The sequence below is a fragment of the Oncorhynchus clarkii genome, chromosome 20 (assembly GCF_045791955.1).
Source record: "Oncorhynchus clarkii lewisi isolate Uvic-CL-2024 chromosome 20, UVic_Ocla_1.0, whole genome shotgun sequence".
NCBI classification, from domain to species: Eukaryota; Metazoa; Chordata; class Actinopteri; order Salmoniformes; family Salmonidae; genus Oncorhynchus; species Oncorhynchus clarkii.
In genome coordinates this window covers 37,004,345-37,029,429 of record NC_092166.1, presented here as the reverse complement: position 1 = coordinate 37,029,429, position 25,085 = coordinate 37,004,345, and the positions used below count along the sequence as shown (strand labels likewise).

The window sequence follows — 25,085 nt, the reverse complement described above, 5'->3', positions numbered from 1 at the left end:
ATTTATTTTGTGAATTATGTCTGCGTGTGGGAGTGTGCTCCTGGCTATCCGTAAAAAAAAGAAAAGAAAATGGTGCCATTTGATTTGCTTAATGTAAGGAATTTGAAATTATGTATACTTCTACTTTTGATACTTAAGTATGTTTTATGATTTACTTTTGATACGGAAGTATATTTAAAACCAAATACTTTTACACAAGTAGTATTTTACTGGTTAACTTTTACTTTTACTAGTCATTTTCTATTAAGGTATCTTTAATTTTAATCAAGTATGACAAGTGGGTACTTTTTCCACCTCTGCAATTGAGTGCATGAAATGCAGACATGATAAAAGTGCTGACATTTGTTTTGGTTGAAGTTGAATTGAACAGTAGAAAATAATAAGAATGGAGAAAGACTTAAATTGGCAAAATCACTTAGAGTGTATGTGTTGCCACCCTAGGATCACTCACTACTCATAAAGCACCCTAGGATCACTCACTACTCATAAAGCACCCTAGGATCACTCACTACTCATAAAGCACCCTAGGATCACTCACTACTCATAAAGCACCCTCAGATCACTCACTACTCATAAAGCACCCTCGGATCACTCACTACTCATAAAGCACCCTCGGATCACTCACTACTCATAAAGCACCCTAGGGTCACTCACTACTCATAAAGCACCCTAGGGTCACTCACTACTCATAAAGCACCATAGGGTCGCTCACTACTCATAAAGCACCCTAGAATCACATCACTACTCATAAAGCACCCTAGGATCACTCACTACTCATAAAGCACCCTAGGATCACATCACTACTCATAAAGCACAATAGGATCACTCACTACTCACAACTTTTTTTTTTTTTAAATACTGTGATATAATGTTTTGGCCATATCGCCCAGCCCTACTCTTATCTTATGAGCTCAGCCAATACATATTTAATTTAAGAGCACACCGTTACGTTGTACAGCGCCATATTTTCCATTACATCCATCCGTTCTCAGAATAGAAACACCATAATATTAATCAAATTAATTCAGCCAAATTTATTAAAATCAATCCCATATACTATGTTATTACAAAAAAGGATTTAAATTCTCTGGTAATGCCAATATGGAAGTCTACCAAATGCTTCTCAAAGATGCCCTCTTTTTGTTTTATTTCAGAAATGGAGCCCAGGGGTTACATTTTTATTAATCTTATAAACTTATTCTCCTGTGTTTGCCCCCCATTTACTGGTAAATCCCCCATAGTAATATTTCCTCTATCATAACCCTCAACGATACCTTCCCCCATTTCCACCCCCCATGCACCTGAAAACCCTACACCCTCACAAACCCCACTAAAATAGTTTCAACCATTTCTGGCAACCCTGTTCAGCTTTCACACTAGAGTTAGGCTAGGCAGTAGACTTGTAGTCAGCTGATGATCTGTGAGGTGATAACATTTTTATTTCCTTTGTGATTGGTCAAAAACTGTAAACAACTTGTCAAGTCATGTGCTCCAGTTCTTGTAGACACTGTAACAAGCACATTTGTAATATGCTGAAAAGTGACCAAGCAAAGTTGATATTTTCTGGGCCATCTTTGACTTTGTTTATTTGCGTATTATGCCATATATATATATATATATATATATATATATATATATATATATATATATATATATATATATATATATCTGTGGAATAAAGACTGATATTTCTGTGGAAGGCTAATATTGGCTGATAAGATCGGTCGGGCTCTAACAAAAAGATCCTATTCATCAACATATTTGAATCTTACTGTGCCTTGTCCTCTCATGGTCTTCATTGGGGTATGGTGGGAGTAGACTGCTCCCCTCATCTTCGCTCTCGCTGCCCTCCGAGGTGTTGGGGGAGGTGTCAGCCTGCTGCTGAGGGGGCTGGGGGTGTGGGTGCTGTTTCCTCTCTCCCCTCTGGGGGGCACACTCCCCGTTCTGGGAGGGACTAGACACCTCCTGGGTCTTTTTGACTTTGAAGAACACAGGCGACAGTGGTGTGTTCTCCATAGGCCTGGACAGAGAAGACACATTGGTACAATCTAATCAGTATGTAGGTAAGCTGTATGTCTTGCGGTGAAAATCCCTGACTCATGTCACCTTTTCCTGGCGGTCCCCTTCACAGGGGTCTTGTGTAGTTTGGGCTCAGCCTTGGTCTCGATGGGGTGGTTCCACAGCTTGTGCTTTTGGAGGCTGACCTTAGTGGCAAACACCGCCTTACAGTCCGGACAGCCATGACTCAACCTCTCTGCTAGGGTCACCTGAGAGACATAGGAAGAAAGAGGGAGGAGGTCAAATGGAGAAAGATATTGATGCATCTAAAGTACAAAATCTAATTCAACAGGTGCAATAAATATATCAGAGATAGTGGGGGACAGATGGAAAAGACGAAGGGGGTGAGGAGGGACGATGTGGGCGAGGAGAGAGATGATGTGGTGTCTTACCCCCTGGCAGCGTTGGTAGTGGTATTTGAGACCGTAGATGCTGGGGAACTCTAACCAGCAGCCTGAGCCAGGACACGTTACCCTGGACCTCTTCTTAAACTCCTCCTTCCACTGGACCATCATGTTAGCCTGCAGAGAGGGAGCTAGATGATATACACATGCCTTTCACACACTCCTACATAGGAAGTAGGGATTGGAAGGGATAGTAGATACTTACAGGGATACTCCTGAGCTCCTGCTCTTCAGGACGCCCCTTCTTCTTTCCCTCCCCTCTTTCACTACAGGGTGTACCTGAGAGAGAGATAACAGGGTTTAGTCAGATAACTATTTACTGTATCATTGGTTTAATTCACAACCCACACAGCTCCCTCCTTTCACAGGCATAGAACCCCCCCCCTCAGAAAAATGTATGTTTTTGTACCAATTACTGTAGAACAAACCATAGATGGAAAACACTTGATAGTAGTGATTGGTGGAAAATCGATCCAGTTGCACTCCATGTTCAGAAGTTTGGGGTCACTTAGAAATGTACTTGTTTTAGAAAGAAAAACACATTTTCTGGTCCATTAAAATAACTCAGTTGTGCACTGGGACCTCCCACTCCTCTTTATATTCTGGTTAGAGCCAGTTTGACTGACGAGTTTCAGAAGAAAGTTATTTGTTTCTGGCCATTTTGACCTTCTAACACTCTAATCTGATGCTCCAGATACTCAACTAGTCTAAAGAATGCCAGTTTTATTGCTTCTTTAATGCTTCTTTAATCAGGACAAGCTGTGCTAACATAAATGCAAACGGGTTTTCTAATGATCAATTAGCCTTTTAACATGATACACTTGGATTAGCTAACACAACGTGTCATTGGAACACAGGAGTGATGGTTTTTGATAATGGGCCTCTGTACGCCTATGTAGATATTCCATACAAAATCTGCCTTTTCCAGTTACAATAGTCATTTACAACATTAACAATGTCTACACTGTATTTCTGACCAATTTGATGTTATTTTAATGGACAAAAAATGTGCTTTTCTTTCAAAAACAAGGACATTTCTAAGTGACCCCAAATTTCTGAAAGTCCCTGGCCATTCTCAGCCCTACTTCATAGTCTTGGTCACAGGGGCACAGATTAATTTTCACATGCTTGGAAAATACCTACTTAGCAACAGAGCAATAGTCAAGTCAATATACAATAAACAGTGTAGGTGCAGCTATGGCAGCAGGATTAAGACTGTTTAGCTGTGTGAGTGTGTGTGCGTATACATGCGTGTCAGTGTGTGAGTGCAACAGCGTGTGAGTGTGTGTGTAAAGGCCATTTGATGAGCCAAATAAATCCCCTATACATCACCACAACCTCTGACAAAGAACATAGAGGATTCTCTCTCTCGACATATACCGCTAACATCACTTTCTCCTCATCTCTCTTTTCCCACTCCCGACACTCTCTCTTTACCTCTCATTCCTTCTCTCTCCTTCTCTTTTCCCACTCCCGACACTCTCTCTTTACCTCTCATTCCTTCTCTCTCCTTCTCTTTTCCCACTCCCGACACTCTCTTTACCTCTCATTCCTTCTCGCTCCTTCTCTTTTCCCACTCCCGACACTCTCTTTACCTCTCATTCCTTCTCTTTTCCCACTCCCGACACGCTCTCTTTACCTCTCATTCCTTCTCTTTTCCCACTCCCGACACTCTCTCTTTACCTCTCATTCCTTCTCTCTCCTTCTCTTTTCCCACTCCCGACACTCTCTTTACCTCTCATTCCTTCTCTCTCCTCACTCCCGACACTCTCTTTACCTCTCTCCTTCTCTTTTCCCACTCCCGACACTCTCTCTTTACCTCTCATTCCTTCTCTCTCCTTCTCTTTTCCCACTCCCGACACTCTCTTTACCTCTCATTCCTTCTCTCTCCTCACTCCCGACACTCTCTTTACCTCTCATTCCTCTCTCCTTCTCTTTTCCCACTCCCGACACTCTCTCTTTACCTCTCATTCCTTCTCTCTCCTTCTCCTTTCCCACTCCTGACACGCTCTCTTTACCTCTCATTCCTTCTCTTTTCCCACTCCTGACACTCTCTCTTTACCTCTCATTCCTTCTCTTTTCCCACTCTCGACACTCTCTTTACCACTCATTCCTTCTCTTTTCCCACTCCTGACACTCTCTCTTTACCTCTCATTCCTTCGCTCTCCTTCTCCTTTCCCACTCCCGACACTCTCTCTTTACCTCTCATTCCTTCTCTTTTCCCACTCCCGACACTCTCTCTTTACCTCTCATTCCTTCTCTCTCCCTCTCGTCCCCCTCTGCCTAGGTAAGGAGGGAAGGCAGGTTCATTACGTCTCTCCTTTTCGCCACCACAGTTCCATCTCTGCTCTATCAGCCCTCCTTACACTCCATTATGCTACACTATAGTATGAGGTGAGCGGGATGGGGGAGGATGGGGTCAAAGGGGGAGACCTACACAATGCACTCTAACAGATACACCACCATTCAGACGGGGAAGAGTGTAGAGGAGGTGAGGAAAGAGACAGAGGGGAGGATGTAGAGGAAAAGGAAGAGAGGATGGAGAATGGGAGACTCGCCTGTCCTACTTTGTCCATCCAACCATGTCCCAGGCTAGTTCCAGTCTAAAGATCCTGACAATTACATCCAGTCACCTTTTCACATTTTGAATAATACAATTATACATGTGCTTTATGATTTGTGTGTGACCCTAGGGTGGAAACACATATATTCTAAATGATTTCAAAATGGGTCTTTCTCCATTCTGATTGGTTTATACTGTTCAACTTCAACCTAAAATAATTTCCTGCATTTCCTGCCCTCATTTGAGATAATTTCCACACTGCCACGTTATGGGCAAAAATACTAGGCTTTATTTTTAAACAAATGTTGCAATTGCGATTTAGATCAAAACACTTGTGACCTTTAGGAATCATGTAAATATGTTTATTATAATTCTATAGTTAGAATATAATAGTGGACACTTTGAACACAGTGTTGTTTGGCATGACAACGAATGAAAACGCCATGGACAAGTTATTGTGATAGGGTAGGAACCAAAGTGATGTTCAGTGTTTCCTAGGGGGACCCTACAGTTTTTGGCTACATTAAATCTTTATTAATGTAGCCAACATATTCATGCCTCGCCTATTCCTCTTTAATATAGAAGATACTGTTGCACAAACAACATGCTGATTTAGGCCTCTGCCAGTACTGGTATCAGGTTGTATTAACTAGCTACGTTTGCTAGCCAGCTAACTAGTGATTAGCATTAGTGGCTAACACGATGTAGCTTAACTTGCTAAGAAATTACAAACTAGCTGTTTGCAGATGTAAGAAACACAAACTAATATTGTAATTATAGAACGCAAGTGGATTTATATTAAGATCAAAGTGGAAACATCGTTGTCATCAACATTGTTGATCAATGTTGATCACAAGTGTCTCCATGTGCTGCATTGACCATGCAGACTGATCACAAGTGTCTCCATGTGCTGCGTTGACCATGCAGACTGATCACAAGTGTCTCCATGTGCTGCATTGACCATGCAGACTGATCACAAGTATCTCGTGGACAAGCAACAACAAATGCACTCCTTGAGTGACGGGGTGGGACTAGGTCTGTGTGGAAAGCGCCGTGGAGAGAGAGAGAGAGAGAGACAGAGGAGAGGGATGACTCAAGTAGCAGAGTTAACTATAAAGATGGACGTTACACACAGCGTATCACATTTAACAAACCAAACATTCAAATACCGTTATAGAAGGTAAAGTAAAAACCCAAACCGGTCCGTGCATCACTACCGGTATATAGTAAAATACGGTATACCACCCAGCCCTACAGTCACCTACTCAACGTCCACTAGCTTGACAGTCCTGAATCAAATAACAGCCCTTGACTGTACTATGAACAGAGAGCTCACATCTAGATCTGGGCCATTTTCTGTCTGAAAGGATTACAGAAGATTTCCTTGACTGTACTATGAACGCAGAGCTCACATCTAGATCTGGGCCATTTTCTGTCTGAAAGCATTACAGAAGATTTTTTATTTAACTAGGCAAGTCAGTTAGGAACAAATTATTATTTACAATGACGGCCTACCAAAAGGCAAAAGGTGATGGTTGCAGGGATTAAAAATAGCAACACAACATGGTACAAATATTATTGGGCACAGACAACAGCACAAAGGGCAAGAAGGTAGACAACACAATACATCACAAGAAGCAGCCACAACTGTCAGTAAGAGTGTCCATGATTGAGTCTTTAACTGAAGAGAATGAGATGAAACAGGGTTAGAGGATTTCAGTTGAACTGATTTGAGTTCATGTGATTATTATTTACACTGAAACACCACTTGACAGCACAGGGATTTTCCTCTCAGTAAACACAAGGAGGATAAACATGTCAGCTTTGATTGGGTACTGATGGTAATGATGCAGAAAAACTGATGATATTCTTTGTGCAAAAACATTTGCCCATTAGCTCTCTCAACTATTGCTGTCGAATACTGTTTGCACACACAGGCACCCTCTCACTAATATGCTACATACACACCCATTCACACACAGGCACCCTCTCACTAATATGCTACATACACACCCATTCACGCACACCCACCTCACATAAACAGTGGAAAGGGTGTGTGTTGCAGCAGGAGAGGTGATTCATTCAAACGGTGCAGCTCTTGAGCTGGGAGGAAATTGAGCATTTTAATTGCTGTCTTGGAAAATAAAGGCCTCTTAAAAAAAATGTTATAATTAATGAATTTCATTATTGGGTAAGAGATGTTCCTGTTGCTATGGGAATAAGACCCACCTCTCTTAGCTACTACCTACCACCATTTCCTGATGAAACCCCCCTCCCTCCCTCCCCCCCACACACACACACACACACACACACACAAACAGAGCTAAAACACACACACACTGACATACAAACACACTCATACACACACACTCACCATCTTCGTCAAAACACAATGCCTACTTTCACACACCAGACACACACTACCCTCCCAGCTGTCTAAGGCTGCAGCTGCACATTGCTCAACATCTCTGGAGAGAGAAGAGAGGATAGAAGAGAAGTGAGGAGAAAAGAAAAGGGAAGGTATGAACAGAGAGGAGGAGGGGAGATGAGAGAAGAGAGGATAGAAGAGAAGTGAGGAGAAAAGAAAAGGGAAGGTATGAACAGAGAGGAGATGAGAGAAGAGAGGATAGAAGAGAAGTGAGGAGAAAAGAAAAGGGAAGGTATGAACAGAGAGGAGGAGGGGAGATGAGAGAAGAGAGGATAGAGGAAGTGAGGAGAAAGAAAAGGGAAGGTATGAACAGAGAGGAGGAGGGGAGATGAGAGAAGACAACATTGGTGTGGAGGAGAAAAAAGGAGTCAGGCCCCAGGAGCATTGCCAGCTGCCTTATGATCTCAATTAACCCATGTGTCCCTAGTTACGCCGCCTGCTACCACTTTCCCTGAGCACACACACACACAGCTGTCTGATTTGACTTGTTACGGTGCAATAAATAGTTAAAAACACAGCGACTAGGAAATACACACACCACAGCAACACTGCTATAACAGAAAGCAACCCCTTGTTTTCCCTTTGACACATAGGAGCCTTTGTCTGTCTGGACTCAGAAGTTTGTAAACAGACACTCAGACAGTTTAGAACAAATGGCTCACTCCCAAGCCCAGCAAAGAGCATATCTGCGACTGATGCATGTACATACAGTACGGTACATTATAATCATATGTGGATCTACTGTTTCACACAGTACAGTCAGTCATTCTAGCCTCATAGTGACGAGGCTGTGTGGAACAGCTGGGCCTAACAGTTGTCTTCTCACTCTCTCTCCAGCTGGACACCAATTCTTCACACCTTTTCTTTCTATACACTTCACTTCCTCTTTCTTTCTCTTCTAGCAACCGTCCTGTCACTAGAGCTGTTTCCATCAGCTCCTCCGGTAAATGTTCCTGGTCGTCAACATTTAGAAAGCCAGCATGGACAGAACACAGTTTATCGTCATCATTTGTCGCAATAAAGAAAGTTGGACAAAAGAAAAATCCTGTCCAACGGATAAAAATGTGATCTTTAGAAAACGTCTCCTATATCTGCCGTTTCCATTACACGCGTTGCTAGGATTTTCTGTCGAATAAACCTGGGTCATGGAAACCTGCCTAGTCTCTTGATCCTCTCTTTCCCCATCTCCTTCCTTTTCCCTCTGACATATTATAACAATCCTCTCTGTCTGTCTCCCACCTCTTCCCCGTCTCTCCTGCTCTCTCCCCCTCTTTTATCTCTCTCTCTCCTTTTTTCTCTCTGACATCTGTCGCTCCCTGGCCTGTTTTCAGACAGTAGGAACACACTAACATTACAGCTGCTCAGACAGTCACTTCAGGTAGCCCAGAAACATTCACTTTTCCACTCTGGCTGAAGGCCCTCTTTCTCTCACTCTCACTCTCACACACACTCTCTCACACACACACACACACACACACACACACACTACTTCTCCATTCGATAGCACAAAGTTCATTACAAAGCATTCTATTTGAGCCAAGAATCCACAAATAGCCAAGCTCAGTTGTGGGGGTATCTTGTTACCAAAGAAGGTATGTCACACTAAAAACGGCAGAATCAACAGAAAACCCAATACTCAATGATTTCTGCTGTGTAATTGTGCATTCTGAATGGGCTCTTAGGACATTGATTCTAGAGCACATCATTCTACAGTTATGAAAGATAAACCTTTTCTATCTAAGTTCTGTTGATTCTATCAGCCTACAGTGTTTTGTGGACACCACATAGGAGCTGTTGAAGCAAAATAAACCCCACATTGCTCTGAGAGAGATGAATTCCTAGACAGTTTACCAAGTAGGTCTACTACATTATTAGGAGCAAGACTAAAATGCTTTAACTAGCTGCTGTTCAGGTTATTATTCATTACATACATTAGGATCAAGACTAAATGGCTTTAACTAGCTGTTGTTCAGGTTATTATTCATTACATACATTAGAATCAAGACTAAAAGGCTTTAACTAGCTGTTGTTCAGGTTATTATTCATTACATACATTAGGATCAAGACTAAAAGGCTTTAACTAGCTGTTGTTCAGGTTATTATTCATTACATACATTAGGATCAAGACTAAATGGCTTTAACTAGATGTTGTTCAGGTTATTAATCATTACATACATACAGTTGAAGTCGGAAGTTTACATACAACTTAGCCAAATACATTTAAACTCAGTTTTTCACAATTCTTGACATTTAATCCTAGTAAAAATTCCCTGTTTTAGGTCAGTTAAGATCCCCACTTTATTTTAAGAATGTGAAATGTCAGAATAATAGTAGAGAGAATGATTTATTTCAGCTTTTATTTATTTCATCACATTCCCAGTGGGTCAGAAGTTTACATACACTCAATTAGTATTTGGTAGCACTGATTTCTTTTGATTTCTTTTGATTTTCCCATAATGTCAAGAAAAGAGGCACTGAGTTTGAAGGTAGGCCTTGAAATACATCCACAGGTACACCTCCAATTGACAAAAAATGATGTCAAGTAGCCTATCAGAAGCTTCTAAAGCCATGACATCATTTTCTGGAATTTACCAAGCTGTTTAAAGGCACAGTCAATTTAGTGTATGTAAACTTCTGACCCACTGGAATTGTGATACAGTGAATTATAAGTGAAATAATCTGCCTGTAAACAATTGTTGGAAAAATTACTTGTGTCATGCACAAAGTAGATGTCCTAACCGACTTGCCAAAACTATAGTTTGTTACCAATGAATTTGTGGAGTAGTTGAAAAACGAGTTTTAATGACTCCAACCTAAGTGTATGTAAACTTCCGACTTCAACTGAATTATATTTTTCTACAAACATATTATTACATAATGGCGGCAGGTAGCCTGGCGGGTAGGAGCGCTGCTGGATCATTCCTGAGCCTACAAGGTAAAAATCTGTCTTTCTGCCCTTGAGTGCCGATGATGTGAATGTCTGATTCAGAGAGGAAGACACATTTTGGTTTATGGCATTCCCTAGCTTTCCCCTTTCCTATTATCAATGTACCAGACCTGGGCTCAAATACTATTTCAAATAATCTCATTTACTTTTACATACATTTGAAGTAAATATTCAGATAGTTTTCCTTTGAAAAGACAAGTAGTTGAATATTTGAATGTATTTGGAAATACACTTGGAAAATATAAAAAAATTCTCAAATACACCGAGTCAAATACAGAGCATTCGGAACGTTTTCAGACCCGTTTTCCACATTTTACTACATAACAGCCTCATTCTAAAATGGAGTCAATTACCTTTTTTTCCTCATCAATCTATACACAATATCCCATAATGACAGGTTTATACATTTTTGCAAATGTATTGATAATAAAATACACACTCCCGGGTGGTGCAGTGGTTAAGGGTGCTGTACTGCAGCGCCAGCTGTGCCACCAGAGACTCTGGGTCTCTGGGTAACCGGCCACGACCAGGAGGTCCGTGGGGCGACGCACAATTGGCCTAGCGTCGTCCGGGTTAGGGAGGGTTTGGCCAGTAGGGAAATCCTTGTCTCATCGCACACCAGCGACTCCTGTGGCGGGCCGGGCGCAGTGCACGCTAACCAAGGTGGCCAGGTGCACGGTGTTTGATCCGACACATTGGTGCAGCTGGCTTCCGGGTTGGAGGGCGCTGTGTTAAGAAGCAGTGCGGCTTGGTATTGGAGGTCGCATGACTTTCAACCTTCGTGTCTCCCGAGCCCGTACGGGAGTTGTAGCGATGAGACAAGATAGAGTTGGATACCACGAAATTGGGGAGAAAAAGGGATAAAAAAAATAAAAGTTGCTGGGAGTTTATACATGGAGTGTGCGACTTTCTTAGAAAAATAAAAAATAAAATAAAATAGAGAAATACCTTATAAGTATGCAGAACCTTTGCTATGAGACTCGAAATGTAGCTCCGGTGCATCCTGTTTCCATTGATCATCATTGAGATGTTTTTACAACTTGATTGGAGTCGACCTGTGATAAATTCAATTGATTGGACATGATTTGGAAAGGCACACACCTGTAAGGTCCCACACAGTTGACAGTGCATGTCAGAGAAAAAACCAAGCCATGAGGTCGATGGAATTGTCTGTAGAGCTTTGAGACAGGATTGTGTCGAGGCACAGATCTGGGGAAGGGTACCAAAACATTTATGCAGCATTGAAGGTCCCCAAGAACACAGTGGCCTCCATCAATCTTAAATGTAAGAAGTTTGGAAGCACAAAGACTCTTCCTAGAGCTGGCCGCACGGCCAAACTCAGCAATCAGGGGAGAAGGGCCTTGGTCAGGGAGAACCAAGAACCCGATGGTCAGTCTGATAGAGCTCCAGAGTTCCTCTGTGGATTTTTTTAAATTCACCTTTAACTATTTAAGTCAGTTAAGAACAACTTATTATTTACAATTACGGCCTATCGGGGAACAGTGGGTTAACTGCCTTGTTCAGGGGTAGAACAACACATTTTTACCTTGTCAGCTCGGGGATTTGATCTAGCAACCTTTCTGTTACTGGCCCAACGCTCTAACCGCTACGCTACCTGCCTAGTGGTTTGTTCAGGCATTACACATTCTCAAGTCTGAAGCAGATCTGCACCTTTTAAACATTATTTGATTAATATTATGATAATTATCGTTATCAAATGAAAAAATATATAGATATTGTGATAATTGATTTGTCATATCGCCCAGCCCTATTGGTCGTTGTCCTGTTGGAAGGTGAACCGTCGCCCCAGTCTGAGGTCCTGAGTGCTCTGGAGCAGGTTTTCATCAAAGATCTCTCTGTACTTTGCTCCGTTCATCTTTCCCTTGATCCTGAGTAGTCTCCCAGTGCCTGCTGCTGAAGAACATCCCCACAGCATGATGCTGCCACCACCATGCTTAACCGTAGGGTTGGTGCCAGGTTTGCTCCGGATGTGAAGCTTGGCATTCAGGCCAAAGAGTTCAATCTTGGTTTCATTAGACCAGAGAACCTTGTTTCTCATGGTCTGTAGAGTCCTTTAGTTGCCTTTTGGCAAACTCAAAGCGGGCTGAAATGTGCCTTTTTGTCACGAATATTACCGAAGGTGACTCCCCTTCTTGTTCGGGTGGCGCTCGGCGGTCGTCGTCGCCGGTCTACTAGCTGCCACCGATCCTTTGTTCTGTGTTCGTTTGTTTTTGTCTAATTGGTTTCACCTGTTTCTTGTTTTGTTATTAGGGTGGGGTTATATACAGTGCCTTGCGAAAGTATTCGGCCCCCTTGAACTTTGCGACCTTTTGCCACATTTCAGGCTTCAAACATAAAGATATAAAACTGTATTTTTTTGTGAAGAATCAACAACAAGTGGGACACAATCATGAAGTGGAACGACATTTATTGGATATTTAAAACTTTTTTAACAAATCAAAAACTGAAAAATTGGGCGTGCAAACTTATTCAGCCCCCTTAAGTTAATGGTTTGTAGCGCCACCTTTTGCTGCGATTACAGCTGTAAGTCGCTTGGGGTATGTCTCTATCAGTTTTGCACATCGAGAGACTGACATTTTTTCCCATTCCTCCTTGCAAAACAGCTCGAGCTCAGTGAGGTTGGATGGAGAGCATTTGTGAACAGCAGTTTTCAGTTCATTCCATAGATTCTCGATTGGATTCAGGTCTGGACTTTGACTTGGCCATTCTAACACCTGGATATGTTTATATTTGAACCATTCCATTGTAGATTTTGCTTTATGTTTTGGATCATTGTCTTGTTGGAAGACAAATCTCCATCCCAGTCTCAGGTCTTTTGCAGACTCCATCAGGTTTTCTTCCAGAATGGTCCTGTATTTGGCTCCATCCATCTTCCCATCAATTTTAACCATCTTCCCTGTCCCTGCTGAAGAAAAGCAGGCCCAAACCATGATGCTGCCACCACCATGTTTGACAGTGGGGATGGTGTGTTCAGCTGTGTTTCTTTTACGCCAAACATAACGTTTTGCATTGTTGCCAAAAAGTTCAATTTTGGTTTCATCTGACCAGAGCACTTTCTTCCACATGTTTGGTGTGTCTCCCAGGTGGCTTGTGGCAAACTTTAAACGACACTTTTTATGGATATCTTTAAGAAATGGCTTTCTTCTTGCCACTCTTCCATAAAGGCCAGATTTGTGCAATATACGACTGATTGTTGTCCTATGGACAGAGTCTCCCACCTCAGCTGTAGATCTCTGCAGTTCATCCAGAGTGATCATGGGCCTCTTGGCTGCATCTCTGATCAGTCTTCTCCTTGTATGAGCTGAAAGTTTAGAGGGGCGGCCAGGTCTTGGTAGATTTGCAGTGGTCTGATACTCCTTCCATTTCAATATTATCGCTTCCACAGTGCTCCTTGGGATGTTTAAAGCTTGGGAAATCTTTTTGTATCCAAATCCGGCTTTAAACTTCTTCACAACAGTATCTCGGACCTGCCTGGTGTGTTCCTTGTTCTTCATGATGCTCTCTGCGCTTTTAACGGACCTCTGAGATTATCACAGTGCAGGTGCATTTATACGGAGACTTGATTACACACAGGTGGATTGTATTTATCATCATTAGTCATTTAGGTCAACATTGGATCATTCAGAGATCCTCACTGAACTTCTGGAGAGAGTTTGCTGCACTGAAAGTAAAGGGGCTGAATAATTTTGCAAGCCCAATTTTTCAGTTTTTGATTTGTTAAAAAAGTTTGAAATATCCAATAAATGTCGTTCCACTTCATGATTGTGTCCCACTTGTTGTTGATTCTTCACAAAAAAATACAGTTTTATATCTTTATGTTTGAAGCCTGAAATGTGGCAAAAGGTCGCAAAGTTCAAGGGGGCCGAATACTTTCGCAAGGCACTGTAAGTTCGTTCAGCCCGCTTCTGTTTGTGCGGGCTTGTTCGTATGTATGTGTTCGAGTGGTTTGTGTTTGCTTTTCGGGTTTCTCGCTGTCCTTTATTTTTTCACATTATTTGTTCCTGTGATTTATTTCTGGACATTAAAGAGTGTTTTTCCCGCATTCTTTTGCTCTCTGCGCCTGACTCCACACCTATACACTCATTGAGCGTTACACTTTTACTGAGGAATGGTTTACGTCTGGCCTATCCATATAAAACTGACCATCCTACCGATCCTCGACTTTGGCGATGTCATTTACAAAATAGCCTCCAACACTCTCAACACATTGGATGTAGTCAACAGTGCCATCCGTTTTGTCACCAAAGCCCCATGTCCTTAGCAATGCAATACATAATAGCGTTTGTGATGTCTTCGTCTTTTCGATGTCAGTATTGACTGCTTCGGGCAAACATCCCTAGATTGTCTGGTGATTGAGGGGCGTTCATCAATACCGTGGCACAAACTCAAACTTCCCTAGATTGGCTGGTGCTTGAGGGGCGTTCATCAATACCGTGGCGCAAACTCAAACTTCCCTAGATTGGCTGGTGATTGAGTGGCGTTCATCAATACCGTGGAGCAAACTCAAACTTCCCTAGATTGGCTGGTGATTGAGGGGCGTTCATCAATACCGTGGCACAAACTCAAACATCCCTAGATTGGCTGGTGCTTGAGGGGCGTTCATCAATACCGTGGAGCAAACTCAAACTTCCCTAGATTGGCTGGTGCTTGAGGGGCGTTCATCAATACCGTGGAGCAAACTCAAATTTCCCTAGATTGGCTGGTGCTTGAGGGGCGTTTATCAATACCGTGGCACAAACTCAAACTTCCTGCATGTTCCAAAGAGTGATTTTGCTTCAGATGTTGAAAAAGGTTTGTCGTATTACCAGACTTCGTAGCCACCTGTCTACGGCACAATTTGCACCAAACACTGCTCTGCTCTTTGTCAGACTTCAAAAAGCCAAACCACTTCCAAATTACTGAAACAGTTTAACCCATTTTAATCAATACTTTTTTCATTGAAAGCTGCTCCTTCTCCATGGCTATCACTGCCAATGTTTTCGCCTACATCAATCATTTTTCGTGGTTAATAGTGGCTACTCACGTGAGGTGCTAAGTGTTTAGTGGGCGTATACCTCTCCACGTGCATATTGTCACTTCTCCGCACGTTCCTGCTGCGTCAGAGGTGAAATGGACTGCTGTACCTAATTATTCTATATCGACATTATCAAAAATGAATCTAAACGTTTTTAAATCGTTAAGGGAAGTAATTACCTCAATATTTATTGATATTGATTTATCGCTCAGCCCTAACTAAGCACACCGCAAAGACAACGCAGGAGTGGCTTTAGACAAGTCTCTGATTGTCCTTGAGTGGCCCAGCCAGAGCCCGGACTTGAACCCCATCAAACATCTCTAGAGAGACCTGAAAATAGATGTGCAGCGACGTGCCCCATCCAACCTGACAGAGCTTGAGAGGATCTGCAGAGAAGAATGGGAGAAACACCCCAAATACAGGTGGGCCAAGCTTGTAGCATCATACTCAAGAAGACTTGAGGCTGTAATCACTGCCAAAGGTTCTTCAACAAAGTACTGAGTAAAGGGTCTGTATACTTGCTAAAATGTCTAAAAACCTGGTTTTGCCTTGTCGTTATGGGGTATTATGTGGGGGAAAAAAACTGATTTAATACATTTTAGAATAAGGCTCACAAATCATCCTCCCTCCTTTCCTCCCCACTTCCTCCATCCCCTCATCTTGGCATCAGGGATTATGAGAAGACAAAGGGTTGTCATAGAAACTCAGCAACACCAAACAACAATAACATTTCTCCCCAAAACAAACATTACCAACCTATAACTCAAATCGATTGTAGCTTTGTGTTCTCACCAGGAAGAGAGGAAGAGAGTTGAGAGGAGAAAGGCTTTGAGATAGATGAGGGAGAGTAGAAAGAGAGGAGAGATAATGAGACACAGGGAGAAAGAGAAAGGGAAATATTAAGGGGCAGAAAGAGAGAGTTGCTATAAAAGAGATGCTCGGTCAGCAGAGTCTGTGTGTGGTGGGCTGGAGATGAGGGTTGGTAGCCTGACAGTCCTGTCACTGTTGAACTGCCACCCCCGCATAACCAGCGTCCCACCGCACAGGGGGCACCAGACGAACAGACTGTCTGCTCTGGGGCCCAAAAGTAGGGTGATGTGGCCCCTAGACGCTGATCTAATGACAGTTTTGCTTCCCTGACCTTAATGGTTAAGGTTAGGATTTGGTGAGGGAAAGCTGATCTTAGATTTGTGCCTAAATGCAACTTCTATGCCATAGTCAAGAGACTCTGTTAAAATACTTTCCAAAAAGCAGACTCCCTGCCTTTTGAGGTAATCCTATGATTTCATGTCATCATCGTATTGGCCATACAGCTCTAATGGTGCTACCCTTTTCCCTGGTTAACACCCTATTCCCATGACTCTGGCATGCAGGCACAGACACCCTCTCTGACCACATCCTGTCCTGGTAGCTGTGTGTCGGGTATGGCCGAGTGACAACCCAACCACACCACTTATTCTCAATGAGGATGATGAGAGCACCATGCTGCTTCTGTTACTAAATGAATCCCACTTTGTTTTACATTTACAGTATAAAAACAAGAGGAAAACCACTGGGCCTCTGGGAAAACATAGGATGTATGGAATGTCTCACCCACCCTATACTGCACTTATGACGTTATTTGATGGTTTGTCCTAAACGTTTGTTTCCTGTATATAAAAGTGACAACATAATCTAAAATGTGTGTCTGGGTAGCCTGTATCCAAACTGTTCTAATTCACTTCACAATATCAGTGAAATGTACCAATTCAGTGTGTATCCAGGCTAGTGTCTGGGGACAATAAGCAGTTTGTGAACAGCCACTATAGTAGCTACAGCTGAGAGAACATCAATGGAAACACTGTTAGGAGTATAATGAGGTTCAATAAGTCCCATCACCTCCAGACATTTACTGAACGCTTTGCCTGAGACAGGTTCCATTGGCTTGGCTACGGTATACAGTAGTGTTCAAGACATTAATACAGTATTATTCTACTGGTTGTCCTTTGGTATTCACAGGAAATCTCCAGAAACCATGTGGTAACACTATTTTTATTTGACCTTTATTTAACTAGTCAAGTCAGTTAAGAACAAATTCTTATTACCCATTCTTTCCCATTCTGGCTCTGATTCCCCCCTTCTCTTTCCCTCCCTCATTCCCTTTCCCATTCTGGCTCTGATTCCCACCCTTCTCTTTCCCTCCCTCCTTCCCTCACTTTCCCATTCTGGCTCTGATTCCCAGTGATGTGGGATAACCAGGTGTGGGACTCTTGTCACAATAATTTGAGCCTGAGGGCTCTATTCTCGGCCAGTGTCAAGCCAGCACTGTTAAAGCCACCGATCTCCAATTTTCAAACCCTAGCACCAGGATTCGTAATTTACCTGTCTTAAATGCTTGCGCTGAGGTGGGAGTGTTGGCAATATCTGAGGTGTGTCCTTATAAACAGATACTAAAGTGACAATTACTGTATGTGCTGGAGGAGATATTCAAGACCAACTAGTTGTTTATGGCATGGACAGCCTATCCAGCTGTGATGCACAGTGAATTAAATGAATTCATAATGATCAATACAAATTCAGTCAACAACCCTTGAACTCTATGGGATGCCACAAAGGTTTAAAATAAATAATGCAACTGACAGAGAGCCTAATTTGACATCCATCAAAAAAGACTCGTCCCACTCGTTTACTGGCCAACAACCTACGCAGTAATGATCAATTAGCCGATATAGCAACTATTTAAGATTTTTTTGATTCAATTACATGAGAATATTAGTCACATGCACAGGGTACAGTGATATTCTTATGCTCCGAGCTCCAACAGAGCAGGTCAAAAGCAAAGACAAGTGAATGAAACAATAATAATAATAAATATACACATTTACAACTGTAGAAATGATAAATGTCCATTGGTGGTTGGGGGCAGGGTTCTTGGGGGGAGCAGCCGGGGGAAATGAGGAGTGAAACAATAATGAATAAATATACACTACCGGTCAACAGTTTTAGAACGCCTACAAGGTTTTTCACTATTCTACATTGTAGAATAATAGATGAAGACATCAAAACTATGAAATAATACAATCACGTAACCATAGTATTAAACAAATCAAAATATATCTTCAAATAGCCACCCTTTGCCTTGATGACAGCTTTTCACACGCTTGGCATTCTCTCAACCAACTTCATGAAGTAGTCACCTGGAATGCATTTCAATTAGCAAGTGTGCCTTCTAAAAAGTTAATTTGTGGAATTTGTTTCCGTCCTCAAGCGTTTGAGCCAATCAGTTGTGTTGTGACAAGGTAGGATTGGTATACAGAAGATAGCCCTATTTGGTAAAAGAGCAAGTCCATATTATGGCAAGAACAGTTCAAATAAGCAAAGAAAAATGACAGTCTATCATTACTTCAAGACATGAACGTCAGTCAATATGGAACATTTCAAGAACATGGAAAGTTTCTTCTAGTGCAGTCGCAAAAACCATCAAGTGCTAGGATGAAACTGGCTTTCATGAGGACCGCCACAGGAATGGAAGACCCAGAGTTACCTCTGCTGCAGAGGATAAGTTCATTAGAGTTACCAGCCTCAGAAATTGCAGCCTAAATAAATGCTTCACAGAGTTCAACAGACACATCTCAACATCAACTGTTCAGAGGAGACTGTGTGAATCAGGCATTCATGGTTGAATTGCTGCAAAGAAACCACTACCAAGGACACCAATAATAAGAAGAGATTTGCCGATTAATCGGACATTTTATTTTATTTGAAATAATGACAATTACAACAATACTGAATGAACACTTATTTTAACTTAATATAATACATCAATAAAATCAATTTAGCCTCAAATAAATAATGAAACATGTTCAATTTGGCTTAAATAATGCAAAAACAAAGTGTTGGAGAAGAAAGTAAAAGTGCAATATGTGCCATGTAAGAAAGCTAACGTTTAAGTTCCTTGCTCAGAACATGAGAACATATGAAAGCTGGTGGTTCCTTTTAACCTCTCTGCGCACCGATAGAGCCCCATAAAAAACAACTATTTCAACTAGCACAGGCATAACAAAATCACAAACTGCAATAAAATAAATAGTTTACCTTTGACGATCTTCCTCTGTTTGCAATCCCAATGCTCATTGTTACACAATGAATGGTCTTTTGTTTGATAAAATTAATTTTTATAGCCTAACACGAAACATTTTGTGAACCGCTTGTGTCGTGATTTCCGTCTCATTCCATTTTCGACGACAAATTCGATGTAAATACACACACTAAACGTGACTTTTCCACTCATGTTTGGTTTCATTACAATCAACTGGTTTGTTTGTAACACAACCAAACGTGATGGGTCATTTCGCGGGACGTATTGACTTAAAGAAACCGATTTGAAGACAAGTCATGACATCATTGTGCACCAATGATATGACCGCTGTTTCGTTGATTGACTGTATTTTAACCCAACTACCACTGATCGTCTTGAAATCTAGCTTGGTCGATAGCCATGTGCTGAGGTAAACGGCAATATGTAATGTTTATGTATTGGAAGACCAACCCATGTAGTAAACTCTGGCGTAAAGAGGGTCATTCGCCATTGAAGTTTCATACCGGAAGGTGCAACGCATGTTACGCATGTTTGGTGAAGCACATCTTCAGCTGTTTATATATCAATCAGGCGACTAAGTCAGGGAAAGCTAAATCTAAGTCTAGATATAGATGTACACACAATTTTAGAAGAAACAGAGATTGTTGGAGGACGATTCATTTAGCTAGCATAGCTTTGATTCCCAAATGGAGGAATATTTTTTGAACGGAGAGGACATTGTTTTGGACTGGTAAGTTCTTCTCATGCTAATGCCATTGTTTGAAATTAATAATATAAAATATAATGTGATTTTTAAATTTGTTAGTAGCAATATATAAAAATGTAATGTCATGAAATGTGAGATGCGTGTGTTTGCCGCTCCACCCCACCCCACCCTCACATGAAATAGCCTATTTGAGGCTGTTGAGGGGATGGCAGGCCCACAACAATGGCCAAAGTCAAATGGAGACAGTAGATACAGCTGGTCTGTTGTAATATAATAAAGACATTAGATCTAGCTGGTCTGTCATAATATAATAGAGACAGTAGATCTAGCTGAAATGTCGTAATATAAAATAGACAGTAGATCTAGCTGGTTTGTCATAATATAAATGAGACAGTAGATCTAGCAGGTCTATAATAATATATTCAACCTTATGTTCCCTGTACTCATATATATATATATATATATATATATATATATATATCTGTTTATTATACCTGTTGATACAGGGCTCATATGTGAAACTATTCTAACTGAAAATTTTCTTTCACAGTGACACTGACTCCGAATGGCAGCCCCCAGGGCCAAGGTTTCCATCCCCCACTGAAGCTGGTTCATCCAGCTCCTGCCACAAGTGGTGTTCATCTGCCTAAATGTATTTCTGCAGGTATGGATGTGCCTCAGGGTCAAAAGGGCACAGCATGGAGGCGTCGCTGTGTTCTTTGCAAAATGAAGTCCCCCATCACCTGCACCACATGCTTGGTGACCCTCTGCTTTACAGCAGAAAGAGACTGCTATGACACCTGGCATCAGCTGCACAATATTGTGTAGGACTGAGGACTGAGGATCTTCCAAATATTGAAAGTGTTATTTTATAAATGTATATCTTTTTTTTCATGTTTTTTCTCCATTTTTTGGGTGTGTGTGTTAGAATACCATTTTGGTATTTTGTATATAGTTATTTCATTCAACAATGTATAACTTCAACAATTTGGTCACTTGGGTAAATTTGGCTACTTGTGTGGGGCACCTGGGTGACTTCATGATAAATGTCATGTAGCACACTCATTTTGGAAGTTATCATTCTGAAACATTGCACAAGTACTGTTGCCTTCATGTTTTTCACTGAAATTGTCCCCATCATCCTATCTGAATGTTTGTTTTGTCTTGTTCATTTTAAAGATGATGATACAACAATAAAAATATGTATGTTTTTTTCATTGTATTATCTAAACCAGATATATTGTGTTATATTCTCCTACATTCAATTCACATTTACACAAACTTCAGAGTGTTGTCTTTCAAATGAAATCAAGAATATGCATATCCTTGGTTCTGAGCCTGAGCTACAGGCAGTTAGATTTGGGTATGTCTTCAGGCGGAAATGGAAAAAAGTGGGTTGTAAGAGGTTTTAACATGAGTCTTCAATATTCCCAGGTAAGAAGTTTTAGGTTGTAGTTATTATAGGAATTATAGGACTATTTCTCTCTATACCATTTGTATTTCATTAACCTTTGACTATTGGATGTTCTTATAGGCACTTTAGTATTGCCAGTGTGACAGTATAGCTTCCGTCCCTCTCCTCGCTCCTCCCTGGGCTCGAACCAGGAACACATCGACAACAACCACCCTCGAAGCAGCGTTACTCTTGCAGAGCAAGGGGAACAACCACTCAGATGGGTGTGACGTTTGAAACGCTGTTAGCGCTCACCCCGCTAACTAGCTAGCCATTTCACATTGGTTACACCAGCCTAATCTCGGGAGTTGATAGGCTTGAAGTTATAAACAGCTGTCAGAGATTGGGTGCAGAGATGTAGCGGAGTCAGGCACAGGACACAGGTTTTGAACACAACGGAGTTTACTCAAAAAAAAGTCAAGCAAAAATGTCAAATAGAAACATACATACACACTAGCACATACAACAACCACTTAAGACACCAACAATCACGGACAGAACAGAAATGTATGCCAGAGGGTTAAATAAGGAACATGATATGGGAATTGAAACCAGGTGTGTGTAATACACAAAACTAAACTGAAACATGGATTGGTGGTGACTAGAAAGCCGGTGACGTCGACAACAGCTCAATGCTTGAAGCACAACGAAGAGCTGCTGGCAAATCGCACAAAAGTGCTGTTTGAATGAATGCTTGCGAGCCTGCTGGTGCCTACCATCGCTCAGTCAGACTGCTCTATCAAATCATAGACTTAATTATAACATAATAACACACAGAAATACGAGCCTTAGGTCATTAATATGGTCGAATTCGGAAACTATCATCTCGAAAACAAAATGTTTATTCTTTCAGTGAAATACGGAACTGTTCTGTATTTATCTAACGGGTGGCATCCATAAGTCTAAATATTCCTGTTACATTGCACAACCTTTAATATTATGTCATAATTCCGTAAAATTCTGGCAAATTTGTTCACAATGAGCCAGGCGGCCCAAACTGTTGCATTTACCCTGACTCTGCGTGCAATGAACGCAAGAGGAGTGACACAATTTCACCTGGTTAATATTGCCTGCTATCCTGGATTTCTTATAGCTAAATATGCAGGTTTAAAAATATATACTTCTGTGTATTGATTTTAAGAAAGGCATTGATGTTTATGGTTATGTACAGTCGTGCAACGATTGTGTTTTTTTCGCAAATGCGCTTTTGTTAAATCATCCCCCGTTTGGTGAAGTTGGCTGTCTTTGTTAGAAAGAAATAGTCTTCACAGAGTTTGCAATGAGCCAGGCGGCCCAAACTGCTGCATATACCCTGACTCTGTTGCAAGAGAAGTGACACATTTTCCCTAGTTAAAATAAATGAATGTTAGCAGGCAATATTAACTAAATATGCAGGTTTAAAAATATATACTTGTGTATTGATTTTAAGAAAGGCATTGAGGTTTATGGTTAAGTACACATTGGAGCAACGACAGTACATTTTCACGAATGCGCATCGCATCGATTATATGCAACGCAGGACACGCTAGATAAACTAGTAATATCATCAACCACTAGTTATAACTAGTGATTATCATTGATTGATTGATTGTTTTTTTATAAGATAAGTTTAATGCTAGCTAGAAACTTACCTTGGCTTACTGCATTCACGTAACAGGCAGTCTCGTCGTGGAGTGCAATGTAAAGCAGGTGGTTAGAGCGTTAGACTAGTTAACCGTAAGGTTGCAAGATTGAATCCCCGAGCTGACAAGGTAAAAATCTGTCGTTCTGCCCATGAACAAGTCAGTTAACCCACCGTTCCTGGCCGTCATTGAAAATAACAATGTGTTCTTAACTGACTTGCCTAGTTAAATAAAAAAGGTGTAAAAAAAAAAATATATATATATATATCGGTGTCCAAAAATACAGATTTCCGATTGTTATGAAAACTTGAAATCGGCTGACGTCTATAAGTAATACGCCGTAGAAAGATGCAAAAACAACGTGGAGCTAGCCAGTCGAGTGATGCTAGCTAGCCTTTGATGTCATGACAACTAGAGCCTTGAGGGATAGGAAGAGTTTCACTGCGGGAGAAAGTGAAGTCAGCATGAGTTAAAAGGGGAAAAAAAGGGGTCTGGGAGTAAGGGACCATCTGAAAAGTGTGAGAAAGAAAAATACACTGAACATGTCTGCATTGATTGGAAATATTGGAACATTTGATGAATCTGTGGAACAATGGAGTTGTTGGAGTTCTTACACAGAACGTACACAGTACTTTGTGCCAAGTCGTTTGGCCAACATTTTTGACTGTTATTGGAGGAAAAACATTCAATCTACTGCGCAGCCTAGTAATGCCTGAAAAACCTGGGGATAAATCAGATGATGAAATTGTGACTACCTTAAAAAGGACATTATTCTCCCAAACCAGTAATAATCGTAGAGAGATTCAGGTTTCATAAGAGAAATGAAGAGGAGGGGGAATCAATATCCCAGTTTGTGGCTGTATTGAAACAGTTATCTGAACACTGAGAATTTGGGCGATCAATGAGTGACACTATTCGTGATAGGTTAGTGTGTGGCATGCGCAGCGAGGCAATTCAGAAACGCCTTTTGACTGAGAGTAACTTAACATTGCAGAGAGCAATAGAAGTGAGTACGTCAATGGAAATGGCAAATAAAGACGCACAACAGCTAAGTGCATCGACCAAAGTGCATATGGTGTCTACGGAGTTAAAAAACCAGGCAGGACGTGGCAAGCCACGCTATCGCTGTGGGAAACCAGGTCACAAAGCAGAGGAGTGTTGGTGCAAAGACTTAGTCTTAGACTGCAGAAGTTGTGGAAAAAGGGTCACATCGAACGTGCATGTAAAACAAAAAGACACAATCAAACAAAAGTACTGAACAAAGGAAAAGCGACTTCAGGGAGCACAAAAGGAAAGTGCATAAAATGGAGCACATAGAGGATGAACAAAGTGATACCCTGTCTGAAGGGGAAGAATCTTTGCATGTTTTGTCCATTTCAGACAATGGATACGGGCACTGGGTGACACCGCTACTGGATGGAAACGCAGTACGGATGCAAGTGGACACACTTCAGTGAGAGGAAGCGTGATTGTTACGGTGGAGCTCAACAAACAGAAGGTAAAGATACCGCTCTACATTGTGAAAGGAAACCATCCAGCATTGCTAGGACACACATGGCTGGAAATGACCAAACTAGACTGGTAGGAAATTCACATGGTTGCAAAAGAGGACACAAACCTACAAGGGATACTGAGGAAACAAGCGGATTTGTTCAAACGAGAACTTGGCAGTATGAAGGACATAAAAGTTAAACTGACCATGAAACCAGACAGCAAGCCAAAATGCTTCAAAGCTAGACCTGTCCCATATGCCATAGAACCAAAATATGAAATTGAGATAAACAGACTAGT

General features: G+C 41.4%; 1 protein-coding gene across 5 annotated transcripts in view; it reads right to left on the bottom strand.

The window, feature by feature from the left end:
- The window catches only part of LOC139376318 (zinc finger protein 512B-like), a 75,982-nt gene that overhangs the window by 38,072 nt on the left and 12,825 nt on the right, over positions 1–25,085 (bottom strand). For all 5 annotated transcript variants that reach the window (XR_011627902.1, XM_071118708.1, XM_071118710.1 and 2 more), the window contains exons 2-5: positions 2,668–2,741; positions 2,451–2,579; positions 2,107–2,267; positions 1,773–2,020 (exon numbers count right to left, since the gene is read on the bottom strand). Coding sequence is in view for 4 of the 5 variants with exons in the window: in XM_071118708.1 (XP_070974809.1) it covers positions 1,773–2,020; positions 2,107–2,267; positions 2,451–2,579; positions 2,668–2,741 (612 nt within the window). In the remaining variant the exon portion in view is untranslated. The remainder of the gene's footprint in view (positions 1–1,772; positions 2,021–2,106; positions 2,268–2,450; positions 2,580–2,667; positions 2,742–25,085) is intronic.